The following is a 14,169-nucleotide window of genomic DNA, read 5'->3' on the forward strand; positions in this document are numbered from 1 at the left end:
AAAGTTCCGCTGTTCAAGTCACGTAATTGCTGTGTCGAGAATACCGACTAACTTGTCAATCAAAATTTTTTCGTTTTCACTAACCTCTCTGTCACCTTCTTCATATCTTTATCCATTTTTTGCAGCAGTTCCACTTTTTGTTTGTTGGACATCGAAACATACTTTCATTTTGTAGATCCTTTGGAAGTTCCAGCATCAGAAATTCTATTTGACATAATCGAAAGTTCAAGTTTACTTTTATAAAATTGCTCTTACAGTCTTCAAAAAATAATAAGCGGGATCCAATTCGAAGATTAAGGAACAACGCAATCATTAACATTAACTGAAATAGATAATTAAATAATTTTAGCTTACACCGTCCGTTATACATTAAATGCGCAGGCGAAAACGTATTCTGCACTTGCACACACGCATATGCGCAGTAGTCAAGGTCTTACGCGTGCGCGTAAGTTTTTAGCTTTGAGGTCCGGATTATAGATCATTCCGGATTATGGGTGTCCGAATTAACGACTTTTGACTGTACTCACATTTTCAGCAGACCAAATCCGAGATTAATTGTTCCACACTTGTAACTACATTTGTTTTGAAATCAAACTTAGCACCAAACAGAACTTAATCGTCACTTTCATCAAAATAGTGCTTTCTCTTTCTGACATGCTTTTTGCTTGCAGTGTAGTTCTGCTTACCAGTCAACACCTTGGCGTCCTCTTCAAAGGTTGCAAAGCACTCACGTGGAGCTGAAGTAAATGAAATTAAGGATTTGTACAAATCTATGACCAGTATAATATCTGCATCTTACTATTGTAGTTTTTTAATGACTACATTGATACAATTCAGAATATTACTCCAAAAGCAGTTATAAACACAGTTTCAAATCTGGTGATTTTGTTGATTAATCCTGCTGCTTCTGCCTTTGTAATCACCTTCCCTGAACTGTCATTTGAGATTGATTTCAGAGAATCATGAATTTCTTTCCAAGACTTCAATACACCTTTGCAGACATTATCTCTGCATGACCATCTCATGGGTGACAGACTGTTTGGTGTTTTTTGTACATAGTTTTTCTTCAGTTTCTTCCAGCACATTGTGGATACCTAAAAGAAGTTGTAGATTTCTTGCAGAAATGCAAAATAATTCGTAAATTCATTACAACAACTAACTGCTGAAGTTCCAACTAGGTACAGAGAACAGGGTGTAAATTCGGCAAATTTATTTGCATTTTTTGCATACTTGGAGATCGGTATAGACTCCTGACATGCTCACAGCATTATTATACAACTGACCTCTACAATTGTCTAATTTAACATCAAGTGATGCCAAGGTGTTAGTTATAACATTGTACAATTCCCCAGATGTATGTCCAGTATTTGTTACAAGTGGTTAGGAATACTGTTGATGTTCCTCATTCTTGGGTATATCTCTTGATAATTGATAACTGTAAGATATGTTGAATCCACAATTATGGAGAAATATTTAGCTGTCATTACACTGGCAGATGCTCTGCACTTTTGAGGCATTATATGTACCACTTCATTGTACATCATAGACGAAAGATAATTTGTATTTGCACTACCTGGGCTCCCAAAATTCTTGAGATGTTCCTTCAAGAGTGGATCAAAGTAAGCCGAAAACTTCACTGTTATTAAAAAGTTTCCATTGTGACTTGATCTGAAAACTTCATCAGAAGCTCTCAACAAGAGACTATGACTTGTGAACTTTCTTACAATGATGACAGCAGGTTGTAAAGCTTCCATCCAATAATGTTTTCTTAGACAACTTCTGCATTAAATAAAGTGCTTAAATTCTTAATATAAACCGTTGCTGTGAGAGCCACCACAGAATTTTGGTTATTTGTAGATTCATCGTGCTTTTCTACACATTGTTTCAGGTTTTTTCAATCTCTGAATCCTTTATCTGTGCTAAAATATCTGCCCACTAATAAAAACGACAAGACCCACAGTAAATACAGTCAAGAGTTGTTAATCCGGACTCATCGGGATTATCGATTTTTCCGGATTATAGATCATCAGTTTAAATCTGGTAAGATGGCATGTAGAAATTATAAAATTAAAACTATGAAACCGTAATTTATGAAACAAAGAACAATTATGATCTAAAGGGTATCAAAATTTACAAAAGAAAAAGCTTAATATTTATTTGTTTACTTTATTAAACATTTCTTTCAATGTAAGTTGTTTAAGTTGCTTTGGTTTATGTGCTAATACTTTCTCTTTAATTCTTTAATTCTGTGTGTGTGTGTGCGTTTTTCCTGTGACTTTTTTTGTATTTCTATTTGCCTAAATGCTTTTTGCCATCTGCCATTTGTACATATTAGATCTATAAGGTAGGAAAATTTAAAAAAAAAAAAAAAAAGTGCAGTACTGGTACTGTGGGGCCTATTACCAAAAACTGAGTATAGCGAGAAGATATTTGGCAAAATGTGGTACTTCTTTTTTTGTGGCCACGGGAAGTATTTCCACCTTTGAAAATTTACCACATAGGGTTATAGGCAAGCCAGGTTATTTAGAAATCTGCCAATGCTCAGTACTAGTAATTAACAGAGAAACTTTTTGAAAAATTAATGTTTACAATTTCAATCAGTTTTTTTTTTAAACCTCAGTCAGTGTTACATTTAAAAAGAACATGTTCATTCATAGTGTAATCGGAACTCCATTCTAAAGAAAGGGGCGAGGAATGTTTATTTATATGCAAAGTGGAATTGTTCTCTATAGAATATTGTTTAATTTGAAAAAAAAAAAAAAAAAACTGATAAGGAAGTCTTAAGACTACCTTGGAACCTTTTTAACCTGCATTTTAATATTTGTAAACATGAAGCAGCTTGTTCTGTGTCACCTTCAAAAGAAATATGTTTGTAGTTTTGCTGTATTCCTTTCACATTTCTTTGTTTTGAAGGTGCAGAAGAAAGCACATCTTCCGTGCATCTTCCGTGTGAATTATATTGGCAGTTGCTTAACAAAAGATTAGATTTCTGTTATTGCAACGCTTTGTATTTCCAATTTAAGCAAGTAATACATAATTTAGATTTCCAAGTCTGTATAAAATGCTTAGGTCTGAAGTTTTAATAAGTGTATTCTTTCGCCAGATTTACCATAATTTCATAATATTGTTGAGAGTTACAAGTTTATGCATGTGTTTTAAATAATATCTCCAGATGAGGAGAAAGAAATTGATAATTTATTGTAATCATTGTTATATGATACACAGTAAAATGAGTAGCTGTAAACAGCTTAAAGAGAATGTGGATATTAAGCAGTTCCTCCTAAGCACTCAAGAAATAACATTAATTCCTGTTATAACTGACAGAATGTACTCTAAAACACATTTCAATTAACTCTCTTAGAAGCACAAATTCTCAGAGCTGATTAAGACTTCCTTCCATTTTGTCAAAAAATCGCCAGATGTCACCAAGACCTGTCAGGAGCATTTTTGCCCTTATCTTGTGTTCTAGTTGAACTATTTTAACGATTTAAACATCGTTGGATTCAGAATTTTAAGATCTACAATTCTTATACAAGACATAAACAAATACATTGTATACAAATGTGGCCACAAATCCAATTATGCTATTATGATTAACGGAAAATTTAAAAAATAGATAAACAAAACAGTGCACTGTTAAAACAAAGTTCAATCAAAATGATTTAAACAGTACAGTGAAATATACAATGTCAGTCATTTTAATTAAAACAAGTAGAATAGGCAGTAAAGTTATTAAAGTCAGCTGCGTGTTTCCTATATGAAATATTTTAATTCCACTTTAGTACTTGTAAAATTTACTGTAATAGAAGAACAATTAGAATGTAGTGGCATAAAATGTAAATAATTAGTTTGAAAGTAACTCACAAAGATCTTAATAATTATAAATTTTTACTTTGCATATTATTGTATTATCGTTTTTGGCAACTGTTTTTATCTTTGGAATCCAATTTATTAAATTAACAGAAGATAAGTTTTTGACTATTGAGTTGGTGAATAAAAATGATATTTGGTGTTGATATGGTAATCAACCTACGAGAAAACCTACTATGTAGGATCAAGAGAAACCTATGACTCCAAATTCCTGTAAGCAGTGTGCCTATGCCGACTGAAATACAAACCAAAATAACTGTGGCTCAACCTAAAATGAAATCTGCTTTAAGACAATCCTGAACTGGTAGAATTCTTAAGACACTGTTGCAATTCAAAAACTGATATTTTATTTATACATTATTTTGTTATCATTTTGATGATAAGCATTCTTACTTCTTCCAATCTTTCTAACGTAATGTTTGTTACTGGAAGGGGAATGAATGTAATGGCATAAAATGTTAATAATTACTTTGAAAGTATTTTAATAATTATAAAAGTTTACTTTGCATATTATTGTATTATCATTTTAGGCAAGTGTTATTTTTTATTTTTTGTAGTTCAGTCAAACATTCTTTGAATAGTATAAGAGCATCTAATTATATGGTTGTATTACTTTTTTAATATTTTCAAATCAATTCTAAATTTAAGCTTAAGTCATCACAAACTCATTTTAAACTAAGTAATAACAGTGCTTCAGATTTTGGATTTCTTTAATGAAGGTCTCAAATTATAATGGGTTTCCTTGGGAGAATAAGTTGTTAAACTTCTGCAGAGTTGCCAACTCTCCCGATTTAGGCGGGAGACTCCCGATTTTCGACCGCTCTCCCGCCAACCCGATTTACAATATATTTCTCCCGACTTTTTCTTATTCTTAATATTTCTCACGATTTTTATGGAACTTGTCTTAATACTTCGTTATATGAACAACAAAAAAATGTGATTTTGGACGTCTGAAAGCTGAATTTTCTCTAGATTATATCTAAAATGAAACCTTGCGAATCAGATGAGAATTTCTGCTTTGTGATTGACAGCATACGTATCCAGAAACGTCGTTCTCCAGTTCTCCAATGGGCATCGAGCTCCACTGCGTGTCATTTGGGATATATTAGCCAATGAGCATAAAGCAAGCTCAAGGCCGTTGGCCGTTCTTTGGATGTTCTTTCGCTATTTCGTTCATTTTGTCCTGAGTTGTGTGAGTATACGTGCCTTTAGGAAATAGTTTTAGAAATTATCGTCTTTTGATATGTCTGCGAGAAAGGTGAAATACTCGTGCACGTTTCAAAAATCGTACACAGTTGACTTTCCTTCCATTATTTCTTCAAGGAAATGTAACAGGGTTGCCACGCTACCTGGAAAACCGGGAAAAGTCAGGGAATTCGAAAATTGACCAAAATATTCAGGGAAAAGTCAGGGAATTTAAGTATTTTTGTCAAAATCTGGAAAAGTCAGGGAAGTTCATACAACGATCCCGCCAAAAAAAGCGATTTTTGCGCTGATGTCGGTAGAGGTAACTTTTTTGGCGAATTATGTATCACGTGAGTGTCATTTGGGTAGCTGGCATAGAGCCAATTTTTGCAGCTCCAATTTGATTGTCTTTTAGAAAGGCAAAGCAACTTTCGGTTTCCAGTATTCCCGAGAATCGCATGTGCAGTGCATGAACTAAAGAAAGTACCTGTTCTCGTATAAAACAAAATGGGTTTAATCCTAGTATACGGTATCATGGAGGTTAGAATCAAAGAATATGTATTGTAAAGAAGGAAAAACCTCTCTGCAACAGACGTGGCTGTGGCTCCGTTCCATCATAGAGGGAAACAGCTATGCATGTCTGATATATCTGTCGCCGAAGCTCGAAACCGGTGTCGAAGTTCGAAGGTCACGTTATCAAGAGTTCATAAAATGAATATCGTTTAAAATTTCTCTAACCACTTGCGCTAAAAAGACGTGCCACGCACGTCAAAATGCTTTCGTCTCAAACCGCGAGCGACGTGAACACCACGTTGATAAGCATTTATCGCAAAAATGAAAATAACGTGGTGCACACGTCACCTAACAACGAGATTGTTTATTTCTCGAGTTACAGCTCTGGATCGCACTCGCAGATGCGGAGCGGCGTAAATGAGACACTTTACCGCTTGTTATATTGGCACTGCAACCGTGAAGTTTAGTCTTAGCGCAAGTGGTTAAACTCTAAAGGAAAAGAAAATATTTTTTGGCGCAAGTAAATTAATTCATGGATTAGTTATTTTCAGGGGGGAAAAAACTACGAAAATCCGTTTTTAAAATTATTGCGAAAAATCCAAGAAGAAACGTTTTATTTTTCGCAATAATTTAAAAACGGATTTTCGTAGTTTTCTTTTTGTCAAAGAGCGTTTCTTCTTAACACGTGTTTCTCAATTTCCTGTACACATCGCGAAGAGGGAAATTCTGGCCGCCAGGTTCCGTCGCCAAATCTCTTGGCAAATTTTCCCTCCGCCTTCTAGCAGCGTAATAGCATTTTACTTGTATGGAACCTTTTCTTCTTTACATAGACGTTCTTTGGTTAGAATAATAATGGGATTTGGCGACATGTTGATGCGCAGTAAACGGGTCATTTTGGTCTTGGCGACAATTTTCAAAATCGTGCCAAAGCCTTACCGTATACTAGAATTTTACCGCAAAATCTTTTTAAACTTTTTTTTTTTTTTTTAATAAATACCTTGCCATGTTGCAGTAAAATAAAAAAATAGTAATCAGTCATCTAGGCTAGCCATGTAATATAACTATATTCGCTAAAATATCGTTGATTATTCTAATTCAATTTTTAAGTAATTATTTTTATGTTATTCATATAATTTAATGTTGCTTCTTCCCTCTAAATTCATTTATTATTAGTAAATAATATTTCCAAATTTCAGGAAATTTTCTCTGGCATAATCCTGAAATTAATTATAGCAGTATGATGACATACCATCACGAAATTTAATGCACATATTTTTTCCTTATGTATGCTGTCAAATAAATATAAAATACCTCAATTTATTAAAATAGATTTCTTTCTTTCGTTTAGCTGCAGAATGTGTGCAAAAAAAGCCTTATTTTATTCCAGATTGGGAAGATTCTAATCTCAATCTTCAGTGGAGAAAACAACAACTATTATAATTATATTTGTGTTTTCAAGTGTTAAGGTGCCTTTTAAGAACATACCTCACGCAAATTAAATTTACCTAAAATCTAACCTAACTATTTAGCATTGCGTTGTGATTTATAAGGACCGGATTAGCCTCGTGTTGAACTGGTGATGATCATGAGTAATAATTAAATAAAACATACATTTGTTATCCAATGTATATATCTTAAATTTTATTAAGTTTCTTAAGTGGAAAAGTAAACAAAATTATCAAACAAAGTATACCAAGAATAATTAATAATAAATGTCCTCTGGGATTTATTGAATAATTAAGTGAATTTGCTACACAATACAAGTAATACCATAATTAATTTACCTCTTAGCACAGCCAATGTACATTAAGCGGATAGACTGGAATTTTCTTGAAACACACCTGGAAAACCTGGAAAAGTCAGGGAATTTCATTCTCCTGTTTGAGTGGCAACCCTGATGTAATAAATTTGCGGTACCATCTGTCGTTGCGATTTTTCGATTTCGCTTGGTGGAAGGGCAGGTGTTCTCAAACATGTGCTTACACATAGACACAAGGACAACATGAGTTGTTTTGAAAAAACGAAAAATTAAATTTTTCTTCGGAAACAAAAGACCAAAAAGTGATTAATGCAGAATGTCTGTTCTCTGCCTTTTTACTGGAGCACAACCTGCCACTGAATGCATCGGATCACGCTGCAGCTTTATTTAGAAAAATGTTTCCCGATAGTGAAATCGCTAAGAAATACTCAAGTGCAAGGACCAAAACGGGTGCAATTGTTAAAGAAATGGGTTTGAAAAATAAATCTTCAGTTATTGATTGCATTAAAACAGCTCCGTTCTGCCTCTCTACGGATGGAAGCAATAATACCAATTCAAAACTGTATCCAATTGTTGTTTCTTTTTTTAATCCAGAGAGAATTGAGTGCAGTTTACTTTCTGTCCCCACTTTAGAATGACATTTGACAGGCTTTTAATATAGCACAGCTAATTATTAAAATTTAAAAGAAAATGCAGTCCCTCTCAATAATTGCTTAGCACTTGGTGCCGATAATGCACCAGTAATGGTAGGCTTGATGACTGGTGTTGCAGGCATCTTAAGAAAGGCAAATTCAGATTTGCAGATTATGAGGTGCACCTGTCACCTCTTAAATTTAGCAGCTGAAAAAAAGGGCAGCTTCTTTACCATTAAATGTGGATGAACACATTGTTGATATTTATTATTATCTTGAAAGGAGTTCTAAAAGAAAGGAAAAATTGAAACAGTTCCAACAGCTGCATAATACTGAAATGAGAAAAATTTTGAAACATGTGTGTACACGCTGGTTGTCTTTAAAGAAATGCTTATCTAGAATCCTCGATCAATGGAACCCACTTCTTGCATTTTTTAAAGAAGAAGTAAATGCTTCGAGAGTTAAGATAAAAGGCTCTATTGGAAGTTATAAGTACCTAAAGTAAATGAAGATGTAGTTACTACTTCCATTGTTAAAAATGGGTTTGAGAAAAATAAAGTAATTTCTGCATCATTCAGCAATTCAACTGGCAGTTCTCAAAATAATACTGCAAAATATAAGCATAAAGCTGATACAAATTTCTTTCAAAATAAAAATAAAAAAAAAAAAAAAAAAATTGCTCAACACACGAAACATTTTCCGATTACTGTAAGTTTATCTTGTGAAGAACGAATATTTATGTTTTTTTCTTCGGACCTTAACAAAGCTTTTTGCTTTTTTTTACAATTCATTTTGCCAGCATTCGATGTTCTGAACACAATTCTACAAAGCAGAATTCCATTAATTCATGTTTTGCAATCAATGATTTATGATCTGTGTAAAGACATTTTATCAAAGTTTGTAAAACCAGTCTGTGTTTTGTCTTGTAATTCTATATATGATGTGATTTATGGTGAAACAGATCAGAAGAAAGATGAAGATTTGGTAATAGGAGCTGCAACTACAAAAGTAGTGGAAGAACTTCCAGAAGAAAACAAAAGTAAGTTTTATCTTCATGTTAGAAGTTACTTCTGTCGAGTATGTGATTACACACTACATAAATTTCCAGTCAACGATGAAGTGATTTTGCATGCTAAAGTTGCTGATATTTCTGCTCTAGCAAATGCATCTTTTTCTGATATAAGGTACTTTTTGAACAGATTTCCTGTGTTACTTTGTTTAGTCATGAAAGATGATGATATTGATGTTGCTACTGATATACTTTGATATACTTCAGTCTCAATTTTGCAGTTTACAATTAGAAAACTTGGATGAAGTTATAAAATCAGCTAGGATTGACACCCAGTGGAGGTTAATTGGAAAATTGAAAGGTGCTGATGGAATTTTAAAATATAGTGAACTCTCTAGAATTATGTTGGCCATCTTGACAGTTCCCCATAGTAATGCGGAGTGTGAGAGGATTTTCAGTGCTGTTGCGAAAACGAGAACTAAACTTAGATCTAATATTAGTGATGACACATTAGAAAAACTTTTATTAGTGAAAGCAGGCCTACGTGACAATTGCTATGAACAAAATTATGAAGTTTCTTTCTTAACGAGAGCAAAATCTGCCACTGTCCATAACATTTGTATGAAAACTGATTAAAGTGCCTTTTTTTTAATTTTATTTATTTATTTTTTTTAAACGATGAAAGTAATAAAAATGTTTTTTATGTCTAAGGTATTTTTGTTTTGCTTGCATTTAAGATTTAGTAACTATTTAAAGTTAATTCATTATTAAAAACTATATTTTTATCATTTAAAAAGTCTTTTTAACATTGTGAAAAATCTCCTGATTTCTTAAAAAAATCTCCTGATTTTTGAGTGTCATAGGTTGGCAAGTATGCTTCTGAAATATGAATGGTTTTCTATATATTTAATATATTAAAAAAATCTTTCTACTTATAAAGAATTTTTTGAAGTATTACTAAAATAGTCTTTTTTTTTTTAGATCCCCTTTTTGAAATGATTCATGTATATTTTTAACATCATGATTTTTAAAACATTCAATTGTATATTTCTTAGGTAAATTGGTTGCAAAAATTGCCCGCAAGGATTATTTAGCAATGAAGCTTGCACAGCGCCCAGAACGGCAAGATCTTATTAATAAAAACATTATTCACTTACAAAGTGAACAAGAACGTCAAGAAGTCTGGGAAGCAGTTGGAAATCAACTCATCAGGTATATAGGAGCCAAAATGCATGATCCTCTTATATTACAGATTTACATTCAGATTGATTTACAGCATAATATAGTTTCTACTTTAAGTCAGTTCTTTATAGTACAGCACTCTTAGGATTGAATAAAAAGTGAATTCAAATCAAACTTAAAATGTATGCATGTTTTTGTTAATCTTTAAAATTTTCTCAAGATCAAAATTTAATTTAGGGGGAAAAACATTTTATTTCTTATGTACAATTTTTACTTTACTTAGAGAATTGCTGTGTCATCAACTTTTGTTTGCATGGATTATTTTGAAGCAATTTTCAAATACAGGAATGTGATTATTTTGTGTGTTTAAATAGTCAAATTAATAATGCTTCCATTTTTTTTAACTTTGCTGTGCTATTTTATTCTCCATTTTACTCTGAATTTACTGATTTATCATTAGCATCAAAGCCAAGCCACTGTTTCAAGAGTGGCATGCTGTCCGTCATGTCTTGACAAAAACAGCTTTTGTTAACAGTGATAGTTCAATTAATTATTTTTGCTTTTCTTTAAATGTCTCTGCATTTTGATTAGACACATTTTTTTTTTTTTTTTGTAAAATTCTTCATATATAACAGAGGAAAAAAAATCTGTGAACAGTTGGATAAAGCAATTAAGATTAAAAAGTGTGAGAGTGTCAATTTTTCTTTTCCAAATTCAGAGTCTGAGAAAGTTAAACGTCTGGGGGGGGGGGAAATCCTTCATAAACTTTTCATATATGCAAACATTCTGAAAACTACTTTTGAAATTATTTGGGTAGTTACATCTCATTTAGAACAGTGAAATACATCAGCTTTCAAAAGTTAATCATACAATGGTAAAACCAATAAAAATGAAAAAAAAAAAAAGCTTTGATTTACGTCACATTGCACATAAAGGTAGCAAATGTGTTGATGCATAAAAAAATTAAGCATTATATACAGAGATGAAAATATTTTATTTTCGAAAATCATATGACGATGCCACATTTTGATCAATAACAAATTTGTGTTTAAAGCTGAAAACAAACAACGAAACTTACATTCTTAAGGTTTGTGACCACCCTAGACCTTCACACAAACTTTATAGTGATTACTCATGCTTCAATTTAGGTGATCAGCCATTGCAATGGCCACTAATCCAATTATACAATTAAGTCAGTCTCCAATTCTCTGGGACTGGCTGGAAAAGGTAAACATTCAGAGGGAGCTTGCCCAAGGGCAAGATTTTCAGTAAGGATTATGGTCTGAAGAATATGGCAGTCACTCCATATATGAAACGGTCTCACTCTCCAGATACTCGTAAACAAGTTTTCTGAATGGGTATGGACATTATCATCTATAAAGAGGAAATCAGAACTAAATGTTGCAACATAAAGTCTCCGTTAGGGTGTAGAACGTTATCCCTATACTGCACAGCCATCACAGAACTGTCTTCTAAGATCTGCAACTGGGAGCAATAACTCCAGCCCACACCATTATGCTTTGACCTCTGATTGCATACTTATCATCTGATTTGATGGCAAAACTGGACTCATGAACAAGACATCGTGTCTATCGGAGGTAGTCCAGTTGAGATGTTGCCAATACCAATTTATTCCATTTCTATCTTTCCACTCTGGATTGGTCAGTTAATGACACACAAACATTTGGCATCTGGGCATACAGTCGCCTCATGTGAAGCCTTTGGCCCACAGTACTAGCAGATATCTTACCAAATGATGCTGCAACCATCGATGTAATAGGCGGGGAGGTTGCTTGTTAGTTCCACATGGCTACTGTAGCAACATACTGATCTTCAGGAGTGGCAATCCTTGATCGATGGACACACTTCTCTAGAATACTATTAGACTTGCTTGCAGTTGTTTCCACATTTGAGAAATTACCAAATGATTAATGCCAAAGGAAAGAAAGACATCTTTGATTGACTGTCCTCTTTCATTGTGTCCAACAAAATGCCGGCACTACTGTCTGCCCTTTGTCATTTTTCAGCCATAGAAATATGAACATTATCAAAAGTTATAAGCACTCCATATGCACATTTAAGTAAAACTCAAACCCTTCAGAATGGTGGTTTTTGCAATGGCTGAATAATTAGCATATGTTTGGACAGTTAGCTGTGATAGGCTGTAACATATGATATTTACATAGTCATCTGCATCTGCAGCGACTTTCAGCCACTCAAACTTCAACTACGCTTTCAAATACATGCAAAGTCTGTAATCTGGACTTCGACGATTCCAGATTAAGGGTTTTTCCAGATTATAGATCATCAATTTAAATCTGGTAAGATCGCATGCAGAAATTATACAGTTAAAAATATGAAACCATAATTTATGAAATAAAGAGCAATTATGATTTAAAGGGTATTAAAATTTACAAAAAGAAAGCTTAATATTTATTTACTTTATTAAACATTTCTTTCAATGTAAGTTGTTTAAGTTGCTTCGTTTTTTTGTGCTAAACGTGCATACGTAAACATTAAATGCACATGCATAAAGCATACAAAAAGAACAGTTTGTGGCTTTAAGGTCCGAATTATAGATCATTCCAGATAATAGACGTCTGGAATACAGACTTTGTACTGTATTGCTAATTTGCGTTGTGTGCTTAACTTTTGGGAGCCAGTGCGTAATGCAATCCCCGTGCTAAGAAACTTAATATAAAAACGATACTGAGAAAGGTTGCTACATTTCATTATTGAAAATGCAATTTCCTACATTTGTGTATTATACTATTGGGTGGGAGTGAATACCAAAATAGGAGCTCTTGCATTACCTGTTATTTTGCTGAAACATGTAGCATGTTGAAAAATGGATTGCTTATGCAGTGAAGGTACAAAAGTAAAACTGTGTGTGCTATAATTATCATGGCTGTGTCATCAGCTGTGATAGGGAAGTCATATGAATAAGTAATGTTTTTTTTAAACTTTGTTCCACAAAAATTTACTATGTATGTTGTTTTATTTATTAATTTTGGATTTAATGAATAATACTGTTGTGCTTTTAAAATCTTTCTTTCCTTTCCTGATCTATTTTCTGTGTGTCTTTTAAACTTAACACTCCTGATTCTAAATGTGATGTTATTTTTCACTCTCACTTACTGATTTTAAGGAAAACAAGTTTTGAAATTTCAATTATAATAATTTTACTTAAAGACTTTACTTAAATACCATTGCATATTTGTTTCTGATTTCATTCTTTTCATGCATTTACTCATTTTAAATATGGAAATTTATCTAAGCGTAATGATCTGCATTTTACACAAACTGAATTATAAAAGTGTAATTTTCTTTTATTTTGTATCTTCTTTTCTAGACAGTTCTTTTCTCTAATTTGTAAGGTCCAATAGTAATCAGCCACTATGTATTTTTGTCTCATGTTTTCCTGTAAATTCTTATGCTTTTTTTTTTTTTCCTTAATTTTTTTTTTTTTTTTGCTCTTGAAAAAAAGGGACCTGTTTCAAATAATTATCAAAAGTGTTATAGTTTTATCTTAAAATTGATGTCAAAATAGCATTGCCTTTTTTGCCTAATTTTACATTTAACAGCAGCTGGCTTCTTTTCCTATTAAATTTGATCATATTCATCTTTTTTCTGGGTCTTCTAAAATAACTTCAGTTATTCAAAGGAACAAATTAATCCTGAATTTCCTATTTCAGATGTAAATTGTTTTTGTAAAAGTCTGCGATTAATAAATATATTTTTAATGACAGATCTAATTTCAGGATATTAAGTATCCATGTAAAGAAATACTCTGTGCAGTTTAGCAACTTTTAAATATTAAACATTTTGTGGTTATATTAAGTGAGGTATCTTGATGTTGGAATGGATTTTCATTGAGCAAACAGTAATACATAAAATGTAAGATTATGAAGCTTGTCGACTTAATGTAATATACGATCAGTAGGGTCCTTTGTTATGGTGGCTAAGAGCAAACATATGAGTGGCACTGTAAAACAACTTTGGTAGTTGAGAGTAGACGT

General features: G+C 32.7%; 1 protein-coding gene across 3 annotated transcripts in view; it reads left to right on the plus strand.

Annotated features, from left to right (window-relative positions):
- The window catches only part of LOC118183042 (phosphatase and actin regulator 2-like), a 117,374-nt gene that overhangs the window by 53,075 nt on the left and 50,130 nt on the right, over positions 1 to 14,169 (plus strand). For all 3 annotated transcript variants that reach the window (XM_085808290.1, XM_035352450.2, XM_035352448.2), the window contains exon 7: positions 10,024 to 10,180. In XM_085808290.1, coding sequence (XP_085664416.1) covers positions 10,024 to 10,180 — 157 coding nt within the window. The remainder of the gene's footprint in view (positions 1 to 10,023; positions 10,181 to 14,169) is intronic.

Source organism: Stegodyphus dumicola, chromosome X1 (genome assembly GCF_044657685.1).
Source record: "Stegodyphus dumicola isolate Sdum_Otavi_A_Nest chromosome X1, ASM4465768v1".
NCBI lineage: Eukaryota > Metazoa > Arthropoda > Arachnida > Araneae > Eresidae > Stegodyphus > Stegodyphus dumicola.